At 40.6% G+C, this 15,093-nt stretch overlaps 1 protein-coding gene across 1 annotated transcript; it reads left to right on the plus strand.

The window, feature by feature from the left end:
- Window positions 1-385: 385 nt before the first annotated feature.
- On the plus strand, window positions 386-883 carry LOC124164923 (tigger transposable element-derived protein 4-like). The gene has a single exon (XM_046542154.1). The coding sequence runs from the start codon at window positions 386-388 to the stop codon at window positions 881-883; it is 498 nt and encodes a 165-aa protein (XP_046398110.1).
- The last annotated feature ends 14,210 nt before the right edge of the window (window positions 884-15,093 follow it).

Genomic DNA, 15,093 nt, shown 5'->3' on the forward strand with positions numbered 1-15,093 from the left:
AAGGTCAAACACGCGACAATTCTCCCTGACGCCAACTACAACAAGCCAATCACAACACGCACAGTGACAAGCCTGCAACCCTAGCTCAAAAAAGACACACAAAAGGGTGAGCACACACAGACACGCAGGCACTCGCACAACAGTGACATCATTTATAACAAATTCAGCCCATAATGTCAGCTCAGAAATGCAAGTGAACCAACTTTATGCTGAAAGAGAAAAAGGAGATCATCAATGCCACGAAGAAGGAGCCGAATCAGTTCAAGTTACCCAGGAAGATAAGCAAGAAATGGGGCACCACAGTAAAGAGAACCACCGTGAAAGGCATTCTCAGCAAGAAGGACAAAATCGAGGCTGCAATCAAAGCTGAGTTCCATCAAAACGAATGAAGTTGACACAGGCACGTGACCCGAAGCTTGATGAGGGAGTGCTCATGTGGCTGAAGCAAGCAAGAGGACAGAATCTGCCCATCAGCAGCAATCTGATCAAGGAGAAGGCAATGAAACTGGCTGAACTGATGCACATCCCGGACTTCATGGTGAGCAACGGTTTGTTAGACCATTTCAAGAAGCGCCACGGCATCACGTTCAAGACGGTGCAGGGTGAAGCTGGAGCGGTAGATTCGCAATCCCTTCTTGAGTGGCAACAACAAGTTCTCCGGCCCTTACTAAGACAGTTCTCCGTAGACGACGTCTTCAACCTGGACGAGACTGGACTCTTCTGGCAGCTGCTTCCAAACAAGACCATGGCTTTCAGGGGAGAGCAGTGTACAGGAGGAAAGAAAAGTAAGCAAAGGATCACTTTTCTGATTGGGGCAAACATGAGCCGCAGCGAGAAGTTCCCTCTTCTGGTGATCGGCGCTTCGAAGAGATCGTGCCTTTAAGAACAAGGAGATCCCGGTCGAGTACAAGGTGAACTCGAAGGTGTGGATGACGGCGAAGCTTTTCGCGGAGATGATGGGGGCGTGGGATAAAGGACTCAGCCAGCAAGGATGCAGAGTGGTGGTCTGTCTTGATAACTTCGCTGGCCACCCTCTCGAGCTCCAGCTGAATAACATCCAACTGGTCTTCTTCCCACCCAACACGGCAGCCAATTTGCAACCAATGGATCAAGGAATCATAGAGAACCTCAAGTGCCACTACAAGAAGCTCCTACTATGCCGCAGGCTTGGGGCCATGGACGAGGGAAAGGAGTTCAAGTTCACGTTGCTCAATACTGTACAGGTCGCCCGGCGTGTTTGGGAGCAGGTCGGCAAGTCAAGAAAGGAACTGTTTTGCAAAGGCCAAGGTCATCGAAAATGGAGGCACAGGATGCAGAGCTGCTCGAGATTTGGGAAGCTATGCCTGCCAAGGAAAAGATGCATGCAAACAAGGAGATCGAACTGACTTTCTTGAAGCTGACGAGCGCCTCGCGACTGGCGGGTCTTTCACCCTGGAGGAAATTGTGGAGGAAATGTGTGCAGTGAGGAGCCGGTAGAAATCGGAGATGACAATATAACTGTCGAGGAGGATGTCATTTTGTTCGAGGAAGCCCAGCGTGCTTGGAGCGCCGTGCGGAAGTTCATGCAACAGAGAAGCAGGAAGCCCGGTGTGATTCAAGCGTGCATCAGCTAGACAACGAGATGCTCGTGATCCACCAAAGAAGATGCACCAGTCAAAGATTCTTGAGAGCTTTGGACTGATAAGTATGTAACTTGAGAAAATAAAGCTGTTTTTACAAACCCTAGTTATTAAGCCACTCTCACTACTATGCCACTCTTGCTGGGTCCCGACAGGTGGCATAGTAATGAGATTTGACTTAATTACTACTCCAAGGTAACCATGAAGCTGGTGTGATTAATAGTCAAAACACTAAAACGAGTAAAAGGCATCAAAACCTATTCCTGACTCTTCCTCTCACTACCAGAAACACAGTTCCCAAAAAATATATGTACATGAGATAGTATGGATAATATCAATCACTGAAACTTAAAAAAAATATTAAAAAGTATAATACCCAACCTGACTGCAACTGCTGGTGAAGAGTAGGCAAGCCGATGACTTGGAACACCATACCATCAACTATACACTAGTCAAGCTTCCATTGTTGTAGCTAAACACCTCTGTAAATGGGGAAAATTACAACTCTCTCCCCATCCGACGAATGCTGCATAACAGTCATGACTTCACTTCAGTTTCCCTATCATCCATGCAAATAATGATAGAGAAATGATTTTCACTGCAATAAAAGAAATTCATTTTCTTAAAAATTAGCTATGAAAATTTTTATGATATGTATCTCTGAAAATAGAGCTTTTATCGAAAAAAAACATGCCTTTGAAATTTGACATGGCTACTGTTATTTGGACCCCATTGTAAAAAAAGCAACCTTTCTCTTTGTGGATAGCATAAAATGGACTAAACTCAAGCACAATCACCACAAGTTTCAGATCCCTTAACGGCACTGCATAACAGGGTGTTGCCATTCAAAATTATTCAGGGGATGAAGGGGCACCATCTTGGATTTCTTTAAAAAAAATATGTTATAGACCTATAAGAATGATTTACAAATTTGCCATTATATCCAAGTTAATTTAAAGTTACAGCTATTTCAAAAAATGCCACAAATGGCCATTTTTGTGATCCGGGGGAAAACAGTTGGCTTTCAAATATTTATAATAAATGTTTTTTTAATTTTGCCCCTTTTGTTTATGCAATAATGGCAGTTTTTCACTATTCAAGGACATATGTTTATCATCAAGATGTTACCATCATCACTGGTCAACAGTCCTAAGATTGGTTTGACACAGCTCTCCACTCAATTCTACTATCACCTAATCTTTTCACACCTAAGTGTTCATTCTCTTTCACATCCTTCTTTACTTGTTCCATATATTTTGTTCGAGGTCTTCCTTTTCCACTCTTGCCATCCACTTGTCCCTTGATGATTGTCTTCATCATGCCATCATGTCTCAAGATATGGCCTTCAAGGTTCTTCAATCTTCTTATTAAGGTTTTTAAGAGGCTTCTCTTCTCTCCTACTCCTTCTCATTTCTAACATGGTCAATCAATGTGATCTTCATCATTCTTCTGAGGCACCACATTTTGAAGGCCTCAATCCTTGCTTCCTCTGATGCTATCATTGTCAATGCCTCACTGCCGTATAAGAGCACACTCCAATGGTAGGTTTTAATAAATTGTTTCTTTACTTCCATGTTTAAGTTTCCCAGAGTAAGCAGATCCCTTTTTTGGTGGAATGCTGTCTTTATTTGTGCTATTCTGCAGATAATTTCTTTCTTGCTTCTCCCGTGGCTAGTTATTCTGCTTCCCAAAAAACAAAATTCATCCACCTCCCCCAGTTTTTCTTTCCCTATTTTAATTCTAGTCCAGACTTCTTCTCTTCTTCTGCACACTAATATCTTAGTTTTCTTTGTGTTTATTTTCAGCTGATATTTACCCATTACCCTACCCATATTAACAGAACATTTTTCAAATCCTTCTCTGTTTCTGCTATGACAGCTATGCCATCGGCAAATCTTAGTATGCTAATTTTTTCTCCACAGATATTCACTCCCATGGCCTTTCCTTTGATTTTATTAATGGCTGTTTCGATGTAAACACTGAAAATTACAGGAGACAACCTTGTCTCACTCCTTCCCTAATTCTTGCTTCTTCACAGCTGGGCCCTGATTTTATCACCGCTACTTGGTTTGTATAAACTGTGGATGATTCTCCTGTCACTGTAAAGCATTCCTATTCATTTTAGGATTTCAAACATTGTGTTCCGATCCACGTTGTCAAAGGCCTCCCCTAAGACCATAAATGCAATGAACGGTGGCTTGTTCTTTTCCATTCTCTTTTAGCAGCCTAAAGACCATTATTGTTTCCCTTGTGCCTCTGCTATTTCTGAATTCGAATTGGTCCACATCCAAATTCTCTTCTGCTTTTCTTTATATCCTTCTATAGAGGTTCCTTGCCAGTATCTCTGACGCATTTGTAGTCAGGCTTATGGTTCTAAAATCCTTGCAGTTCTCTGCTCTTCTCTTCTTAGGCATTGGGATTATTATAATGTTCTTCTCAAAGTCCATTAGTATCTCACCTGTTGAATAAATTTCACTCATGATTTTGTACAGCTGGTTCAAAATCTTTTCCCTTGCATTGTTAATTAGCTCAGTGGGAATATTTCCAATTCCACACACCATATTTATCCAAAGGTCTCTTACAGCCGCATCCAATTCTGATCTTAAAATTGGGGCTCCAATGTCATCTTCATCCACTTCCCTCTCATTTTAGATAGCATTCGTTATTAGGCTGCTCCCTTCATATAAATCTTCTGGATGTTCCTTCCATCTCTTCTCTTGTGCAATTTTCGCACTATGGTCACTGTTGAAATCTGTCCCTCGGTAGCTTTTGCAGTCATTCACCAGGTTCCCGAATCTTTGTTTCATTAGAATGTAGTCGATTTGGAATCTTCTCAGATCTCCTGCAGCTTCTTTTTTTGGAGGGGATTTTTGAATAAAGTTTTGGCAACCACTAGCCTGCGTTCAGTGCATAATTCAAGTAGCCTTTCTCCTCTTTCATTTCAATTTTCTAATCCATATTTCCCTGTTATCATTCCACCTTGATCTTCGCCAACTGCAGTGTTCCAGTCACCTAATATAGTAAAATTTTCTTCTCCTCTTACCTGCTGAATGACTTCCATTATATACCTCAGTATATATCTTCATCTTAATAATCTGATGCAGGCATGTAAACCTGCACATCTACGGTAGCTATGGGCTTAGTTTTTATCTTCACCATTAACATTGGCATCCTCAGCATCAACACTTTGGGGGGGACAAATGCAGTTACATTAATTTTTTATAGACAATTTAGGGGGAGACAAAACTGACTTTTCAAATATTGGGGGAGAGGTGTCCCCCATGTCCCCTATGGCGGCGACGCCTGTGATCATAACTATCCTTTCATTAAACAGCAGGTAACTTTTAAAATGCATCCCGGCACTCTTTCTAAGCATTATTCCTACTCCAGTACTACCATTTAGTGATTTTGTGGGTATAATTCTTCTGCTTTCACTACAAAAGTCTCCTTCTTGGGGCCACTTCATTTCACTGATGCCAATTACATTGAGGTTCATTCTTTGCACCTTCAAGTACTCCAGCTTCCACAGGTACAAAACGATGTAACACTCCATGTTCCTATCCTTAACATTCCATCACCTTTGACCAATAAACCCTTTCGAGTGGTCCCTGCCCGGAGATCCATATGGGGGGCTAGTTTACCTCCGGAATATTTTACTTGAGAGACTTCCATCATATTATGACATAAAGTGAGTGGAGTAGCTGCGACTCCTTGTGAGGGTAATGAGGTAGTTTCCCCCTGCCTTCCACATTGCAGTACTACAGCTGTTTAAGTAAACGTCACCAAATCTGTAGTGAAATGTGTGTAGCTGTATCGACCAGTATCGTTTCCACCTGCTCTCATATGACAAAGAACTTCTGCCCTCTCCCCCAGTTGATGGAGGCATAATTGTTGGCGGCCTCCCATCGCCAACACATGGCATTTTCACAGGTTTAATGCATCATTTAGATGGCTTATTTTACCTACGCATGGACCCATACCACCTCATAATGCAGCCGCTTCATATCCAAGACTATTTACTTGATGAGAGAACTTGCTTATCTCGCAGGTAACCTCTATAACCAGAGGTCAACCCACAATCCGCAACCAGGCGGCACACTCCATGGCTTAAGCTCAGCCACGAGCAAGATGCAATAACATTTCAAAATTAAAAAATATTATGAGCATTACCTGGGTAAATAATTTATAATAGGATGATTTTTATTCTTGTATCACATTTCATTACTGCAGAAAATAATGTCAAAGTTGGCACAATTTTCTGATTTTTTAGAATGTGTTATGGAGACGTGGGATTGTCCTCAACAGCAGTAACACCTGCCCATCCTCCTCTCACCTCCATCCACTTATGCTATCATATTGCAACACAAAAAGGTAAGTTTTATACTTTAAAATAACTTCTTTCATGTTTTTTATCTAACGATTTTGTAATGTACTATTTACTTAAAAATTACATATATGTTATACTGGGGCCAGGAATGGATTACTCTCTTTTAAATCATTTGTGATGGGAAAAAAAGATTTGATTATCGAACAAATCGGTTCGCTACCATCTTTCTGGAACAGATTGTAATCGCAAACCATGGTGTCTACAGAAGTACCTTGCATGGTACTACTGTACACAGAATTCTCCTCAAGCTGTCTAAATGGGCAGCATTCCTATTGTAAATCCTATAAGAGTATAGTAAATTACATTAAATAATTGATGGTCAAAAATAAGATTAAATGAAATAATATTTTTAATCAATCATCCAACCTATCAGCTGTTAACCTGGTCTTCAGTTCACCTCAATCAACTATTATAATCCCACTTCTCATCTTCCAGGCATTGATCAATTGCTTCAGCTATATCCTGAGCACCGGCATCGGGATGCTGCGCCTTTTTGGCCCTTGAAAGTTGATCAGACACGAATGAGAATAAGATTTATGACGAATGAAATTAACAAACAAGGGCATTACCGAAAATTTGGACTAATTGGTCACGAAAATGATTCTGCTATTTCCAACTCTGCGCCATTTCTAAGGTTCGCGCTTCGATATCTTCGATATGAAAAATATCGAAATGACTTCAATTTGAGTCATTTGAGTGACTCACATATAAAGTATTACTTACATTAAAATGAATACCATCAACAAAAACAATGTGTAAATTTTTTAAAAAGTATAAGGATGTAATTATAGCCAAAAATTGAGCAAGAAAAATTTGAGTTGCTCCCGGAATCTTCGATATGTGTCGAAATTTATAGAGTATTTCCGGTTTGGCGGCTTGCAATTCAAAATTCATTCTTGCTACGGAAATTTGTGTTTTAATTTCCCTTAACGTTAATCTTGCTGGCGATACATGCCTTGCGGTAAATAGAGCTTGTAATAGAGGAGTTATTTTGGCTTTGGGAGGTAAGTTCTCATATCCCCTTTCCGTTTGAAATTAAATGTTCTCATTCAACTGCATGGGAGTTTTTGCTTGCGTTAAAAGCCTGCCTATACATATAGTGTTTAGGCTGGCTGTTGTTGAATGCCGCTGTCGTTGTTAAATGATATAATAGTATTGTTCAGATCGAGTGTGTGCTTAGATATCTATAACCAAGAAAAGGCTGCTCGCGAGCAGCCTTTTCTTGGTAATAATGCTATCGCTTTTTCGCCAACGCCGTAGAAGGAATTCATTCATTTCGCTTCCAACATCAGAGTGAATTCCATGAAAGAAACCGGTCATATTGGTCAAATGTATTCTGTCTCAAATTGCGTACACCGTACTGGAAATCTTCGCTTGTTGAAATGCTCTTTAACCCTCTGATGTGCCGGTGAGTGTTGACTTCGTTGTAACACAGAATGTCCTTGCAGAATGTGACGAGAAGGAAGTTTGCCAACATTCACCTTCCGGTTGACCCCGTTCAATGGTGATAGATTTTTTATCAGTTATTTTAACGGGTTGTTGATGCATGCAGTAGCTATTACTCATCTAAGCAAAAAATCACGGAACGGTTAAACAATTTGAGTATTATTTTTTCTATTACAGGTTGCGTAAATGTGATTTTCAGCATTGGTTTTGAGAAATCATGGGTTTTTTTGTTTTAAAATTGAAGGAAACTATTATATAAATACCGGTTGAGGGGCTATGCTTACCCTAAAAATAGGTCTCTCTTGTACGGGGTGTAAAATGGGGGCTTTGGTTGCTTGCTGTTGTCTGGGAAGAGGCATAGTTGTCATTCAATTTTGGCTCCTGTTGAGGCTAACATACAATAATCTCATTTCCATGCACTCAACACAACACCTGTCTATATTTGAGACACCTGCTGTATATTTTATTTCAAACAATGCTCACATTGGTATCCTAGTGTACGTAAAGACAGAACTATTCAGGGCAGTCCGTGGATAAGTTGAGGGTATAGCCGGAGCAGTTTTTACCCCTTGACTGTCAGAATGTTTTTAAACGTTTTGTATGCTGACTGTGGGAAAAGCGTTTTTATACATTTGACCCAAGGGCATACCCAGGATGAAAACTAGGGGGGGGGGGGCAAGCTTTGGTTGTTCAAGTTGAAAGTATGATTAAAGCATGGAAAAGGTGAACGAAATCAACATTTTAAGGAAACTGTAACAGCTCTTTATTAGTTTTTTAAATTATTTGCTTGAAAAAATATTATTTTCCTTAAAGACATTTGCGATTTTTGCTTCTGGGGGGTGGGGGGGCAGCTGCCCCCTCCAGCCCCTCACTGGGTATGCCCATGGTTTCACTGCCTATGGCAGTTTCTCAAAATTATTATTGCTACCCGGGTCGAGCCCAAGTGCACTTTCTCTCACTGTAGGGATCGCTAATGTGGCTTAACTCTCCCTGGCAATCCCTCATGGCAGGGGGTGCCTCCTGACATATCCTATCGCACTGCAGATTTTTTATTGTTTTCATACCACTCCACACTGTTAATATGCCTACCACTAGTGCAGGGACGCCGGCTTACAAAAAATATTGGGGGGGCCCAAAATCGGGGATCTTGCCCCGGGAAATTTTTTAAGTAGTGAGTTTTAAGTTTTTTAAGCATTTTAGAAGAGTTGTATGATCAAAATTAGAACCCTTATAACTCGAATCTCGATATCTGGACACTCCGGGGAAAATAAACAAGCCTTGCACATTTTTCCTCACACACATAACGAATTTTTGAGGGGGCTTGGGCCCCCTCAAGCCCCATGGAGTCGGCGCCACTGCACTAGTACCCAAATGTGGTCCCATCCGTTGGTAAGAAAGGGAGAAGGGTTGCCCTGAATTATAGGGGTTCACCCCTTGCAAGACACTCAGCCAGGCTAGAGGGAAAAATATTTCTTGGTTCTGTACCTCACAGGCTTGTAGGTAAAATCGTGTACTCCTGCGGCTAAAGGGTTAAATCATTTTAAGTCTAGAGTTTTGGAGGCTCTTTTGCCTATGAAAAGTTATCATAGTTAGGTCTTTTGTGTGTGAAAATGTGCATTGGCATTGGCCAATACTTGGCACAAAAGATGTTATTCAGTGAAGTCATAAAGAAGTCCTAGTTGGCACATTGCTTTAAATTATACCTACTGTCTGAATTTGTTTAGAATTATTATTTAATTTTTTGGGTCCATCATATAGTTGAATATTTATATGGTGTTGTTAACTATCTACCGTTTTTTATCAGAGCACAGTCATATTGGATTGAGTGAGAGGTAGGGAGTGATTTTGATCAAATTAGAAAGGAAAATCTCTAAATAAGTTCAGAGCAGGCGTGTAGTAAGAATTTACATAAATAGGGGTATACATAAATTGACTATGAATGAATCTTCTCTTGTGAGTGTCTGAGCGAATGAATCCTGCTTCCATGTACACCACTAATGTGAGCTTGATTAGGCTTTGCATGTTCACATCCTCATCTTTGCAGACTGGTCTTCAAATTTAGGACTGAATTTACTCTGTGAAAATTATTTTGAAATAATAATGCAAAAATGATAACCGCTACTGATATACTGTCATCCTCAATCATGGTATTTTAGTTAAAATAAATGCCTCTTATGAAGGAACAATGAAGATTTGGCAATATGGTGGAACTTTAGAGAACCAACACTTCTCATAAATCAGCATTTTTTACTTATATTGAGGTAAGCAAAAGTGGTATTTCAGGGTTAAGACTAGAGGGAAGGAAGTACATTGTTTCCTTTGAGAAAAGGAAGACCTTTCTTTGTCAATCGTTTTGGCTTTCAAGTCTGGTCTTAACAAATGCATAGGTACCTGAGAATTAGAAGGAATTTTGGAAGATGCATCTGCAAAGAAGCCCTCAAGCCACTTCAGTATGTATGTGGTGGAGTGTGTTTGGACACCAGCTTTTTAAAAAAGAAATATTGATGTTGATGTTTGACTACTGTGTCCCTGCTAACTGTCAGCAAGCAGACTAATCCAACAGCTACTGGCCATTGTGGTTCCCATTCCCTTCCTCATAGCTCCTTTCTTCTTGTTGCTTCTAGATATGAAGTGAAACACTTTGCACTTTCCACAAAAAATTAATGAAACTACAGTCAACATTTTTTGCTGCACTGCAGCATTATCAAGACTAAACCAAGAAATTAACCACACTAATATAAATACAAAATTACACACTTGCGAATAATTGAGATGGTGGGGGTGGAAGGAGGGAGGGTTGGGAACTTTAAACTGCCCATTGGTCTGGGGTGAGTTGGGGAAGGGGGGGATGGTGACTGTTTTCAGGTGCTTGGAGGGTTTTTTCCCTATTAGCTGAGGGAGTGGAGAATTGAAGGGAAAAACATGGTCATTAGTTATAATATCTTTCTTACTAATGGCCGAAACGATGTACAATTGTTCCCAGATGTCCATTATTTTCCCTTTTTTACCTGTTGCAGCATTTCTGGGATGAAATCAGCCTGATGTCCATCTTCTAGGAGGTAGGCCGCGAACTGGGATTTTCCTTCCTTTTTTTCAAAATCCCTCTTATGCTCTTCTGCTCTGACCTTCAAACTTCTCCCTGTCTGTCCAATGTAGGATGCCATACAATCTCCACACTTTAGCCTATAAATTCCACTTTAGTCCCTGATATCGACAGTGTCTTTCACACTGGGAATATCAGGGACTCATAATGGATCTCTGCAAAGTATCTACCACATCCATTCAATTTGTTGTTATTTCTATATTAAAATTGATAAGCTTTGGACACCTATGCTCCATGCTATTGCTGGACATGCTGCGCTATGATTCTGGGGTGGGGAACATCCCCAGACCACAGCCCTCATTTGGAGCATGGTTGCTAAAGAAGTGTGAATCGGCCATGTGAGGGCTTAGGGTATCCTCATCGCACCTTACCCCTTCGATCTTGAGTGTGGATAATGATACCTCCACTGCACAAACGCTCAACAATCGCCCACTGAATCAAATCCGCTTATCTAGGAGCCCAACAATACGAATATGCTCAGCTCGCAATAGCTGTGGCACAAGCACTCACCTCTGAAGCTTGGAGAATTGGAGGTGAGTGTATATGCTCTGACCACTGCCAGCTAAGTGGATTCGTATTGTTGGGCTCCTAGATGAGCAGATTTGATTTGGTGGGGGATTGTTGAGCCCTTGTGCAGTGTAGGTATTGAAAAGGGATAGGATTGACCTCCTCAAGGCAGTCAGATTTGCCATCTTAATCCTTTCATGCATGAATGTCGGCTATTGCTTATGAGCATTCTCATACACAAAAGACCTAGCGTCACCTATAGCCGGTGTGAACTTTTCAATGCAAATGAACGAATGTAGACCATAGCTGATATGGAGGAAGGGAAGAGACATTGGAGATATCAATGGTCAGCGGTATTGAAGCCCAGGCCTGAGACCCAGCTTAGATAGACCTTAGAGGGGATCGGGTTGGTGTGGTGGCTAGAGTGTCAGATTCCCACCCAGTGGGCTCGGGTTCAAAACCCGGAGGTGGCAGAGAATTTTCAGAGAGTGCCAGATCCCTGCTTGCGTGTTGTGAGGTTTGCAATTCAAGCACAACACTCCGTCCATTGAATGGGACGTTAAGCCATGACCCCCTTGGCACCTTTTGTCAAGAGCAGGCTAATGCCGATGCCGATGTTTCTCTCCACCCTTTCTTCCATACCCTTCCCTATGACGCCAATGACCTCAGCTATCGGTCATCTCCCTAAAATACCATACCATAGTGCCAGTCCTTGGCAATTGGGCCTGACAATCTTATTCATTTATGATCCTCCTTATTGAGGAATCTGTGGTGAAGTAGTTGAATTATAATTCTTAATGCTTTTGCAAAGAAAATTTGTTGCATACTCCAATTTTGTCTTTTGAAATAAATTATTTGTATTGTTATATGTGTAAGCAATTTTTAAATGAAATTTTAGAGTAATTTTTGATAGATTTCCGGAGTATAAGTATTAGTATGTTGTGTTTACTAACTTTGTTATTAACAATTCTAGAAAACTTTTAATTTCTTCAATGATATTAACATTTAAACTATTCATATATCAGTGTAAATTATTGAAAATAATGGGTGATATTTTTCATAAAATTACTACTCATGCAATAAGTTGGCATTAGACTCATTCTAAGAAAGGGTTGGAGGGTCTACTCCAGTGGCCAGGGTAATGGCCGGGCTCCCCATTCAGTTGGGTCCCAAATCGGAGGGTCAAGAATTCTGGGGCAACTCCTCACCCAAAAAGAGCTCCATACAGAGTTTTAAAATATTCTCATGCTGCTGGTAGCAGGGAAATATTTTTGTTTTGTAGGCACCAGCAGGAAAGGTTTAAGGTGACCATTCGGATTTGATAAGGGTATGTCCTAATGACCACACCTCAGTTTTATCAGCTTCATTGCTGAGTCATCATAAAGTGACTGGCGGCCAGGGTAGTGCCTTTGGGCCAGCTATGACCCAGTGACATGGTGAATCGTCTGTTGTTTCCTTGCCCAGACTTCTTGACTGTGTGGAAGCAGAGTTCCTTAGTCCCTCGCCACTACCCAACCTGGTTCCTTCCAGCATGCTAGGGAACATATTGCCCATTATAGGAAGTCTTAAATACCTGGCTAATATCCTCATAGCTGTAAACGAAAGCATGAAATAAACAACTCCATCATTTATCTGCTCAAGCCTCCTTATTGGTTGAGAATCATACCCAGTATGCAGTTTTAATTCCCTGCAGCTTAGTATTGATTAAATTCTATTAGCGTTCTGGAGAAAAGCAAAATCCTATTTACATCTGTTCAGCATAATAATATCATTTCTGTGGGACATCAAAGAAAGTGTGAGGTTTTCAGATGATGTTTTCTGTGCTCTCTGAAAGTTATACATGTAATTATTTGCTTAAGCAATCTAAGCCTCTCTCATGGCCTCTGAGTATTTAGTGGCCGCTATCTTAATTCATGCAAAATATTCTTTACTCATGTCATGAGAAAGAAAGGTACTGCACTTAATGAAGTTAGAGGTTTCTGGTGATACTTTATGGAATTTATTCATTTTGGATGGAAAAATTAAACTTAGTTTTTCCACAGAATATTTTTATTAGTACACTACTGTCGTTTCGATGCTCCGCATCATCCTCAGGTGAGGAGAACATCAGTCCATCATCTCAAATACCTGACGTACAAACTAGAGGAAGTGGGGGAGGGGGAAACTGTAGAGGTAGGGGGAGAAGGTTGGAGGGTGGAAGGGGAAGACCCAACCCCCTACCTCTACAGTTTCCCCCCACTTCCTCTAGTTTGTACGTCAGGTATTTGAGATAATGGACTAATGTTCTCCTCACCTGAGAATGATGCAAAGCGTTGAAACAATAGTGGTGTACTAATAAAAATATTCTGTGGAAAAAAATTATTTAATGTAACAATAGTTCATACTTTTTGGCATTCATCTTCAACATGATTGTAACATTCTTTGGTAGGTGACAGCGGATACCCTCCGGAGACATGCCTCCTGATCCCAGTGCCAGCCAATATCAAAGTTAATTCCCCTGAAGATGGGTTCAATTGTAATATTTGTACAGCAAGGAGCATTGTTGAGCAGTTCAATGCGGTTTTAAAGGCAAGGTGGCAATGTCTCCTGAAGTACCAAGTCCTGCATTGCATGACAGAAAAGGCCAGCAGTATCATCAACTTGTGTTGTGTCCTTCTCAATATGTGCCTGGCAAGAAACTCCTCAAGGCCTCAAGAACCCCAATGATTACAAAGGTAAAGAGGCAATCAACTTAGTTGACAACAATGTTTTACAAATTGATAGGCCCGAAAATATGTGCCCATCAGGGAGAATGCTGCGTGAGGATATAATTAGGAAATATTTTACCTAGGTCACTCAATCAGCACAATTTGGGTTATCACTTTGTTGTCAAGGGGATATGGGTATCAAAGGATATTCTATATATCCCTATTGCAAATCCTATCCTATATATATATATATATGTGAAGCAAAGTGCATTTATGATTGTTGAATAAGTTATTACTATTATGATAATCAGATTTAATGATGTTTAGCGTGTAGCCTTTCTTTTTAATTCAATATCATGAATGCTATCTTAGTTTAATACAGGGGGAATGGGAATTAAATGACATTGAATAAATATTTTTCTTATTATTACTTTTTTAATCCAGGTAAAATTTCAGCCATTAACTCTTCCTCCAAGCCTTTCTATCCTTTCCCCCTTTCCAATCTAGCCATTTCTTTTAATTTTTAATCTTTAATTTAACCTCCTTTCCATTTCTATCTTCTTTTCTTCCAATGACAACCCCTTCTATGCTGCCAACATCCTTTGCTGCTCTATCAGCGTCTTCTTCTCAATCCACCTCGTCCATCTGCTCCGCTGCCATCTTAGGTGTTTCTGGAATCTCGGTGGGAAACAAATTAGACAAAGAGCAGTGGCAGATCAAGGATAGGGACAAAGGGGAGGCTAATTGAAGGGCCTTGGGGGTAGTCTCCCTCTACTAATATCTATTTCAAATGTCTTTGCGACTGAGAAGTATTACAGGCTAAGTATTTTGGGGGTGAGAGCGGAGAGCACGTGATTTCCCGAAAATCAACCGAAATGCCGAAGGCAGAGCCTAGCCTCTTGGTAATTCAGTCGCTTTCAGACCTACGCTTCATGAGAAAGTTAGCTGTGTTGCCAAACATACATTGCCTTTGTTTGCTTATTGTGCCATGGTGATCTTTCCCTATTTCCTTTCCTAACCTTTTACCTATATTAACTTTATTCCTTTATTCCTTCGCCTCACCGTCATTCCTCCAAATTTCTTATTCTTTTATTATCCCTTCTATCATTTCTTTCTTGATTTGACAAGGAGTTCTAGTGAATTTGTGGGAGTTCAATGACTTGATTAATTTGACCTACAAACGTAATGTTAAATGAAATAGTCACACTTCTCAAAATTTTAACTCAAACCCCATGCACCCTACCCACCCCGCTTTCTTTCTGGTGCACTGTCTGAGGTCCTCCCAACATTGTATTTGTTAGGTCCCTCGAAAATGGCATAAATTGCTTAAACCAGTTGAAAAAT

This window comes from Ischnura elegans, chromosome 9 (assembly GCF_921293095.1).
Source record: "Ischnura elegans chromosome 9, ioIscEleg1.1, whole genome shotgun sequence".
NCBI classification, from domain to species: domain Eukaryota; kingdom Metazoa; phylum Arthropoda; class Insecta; order Odonata; family Coenagrionidae; genus Ischnura; species Ischnura elegans.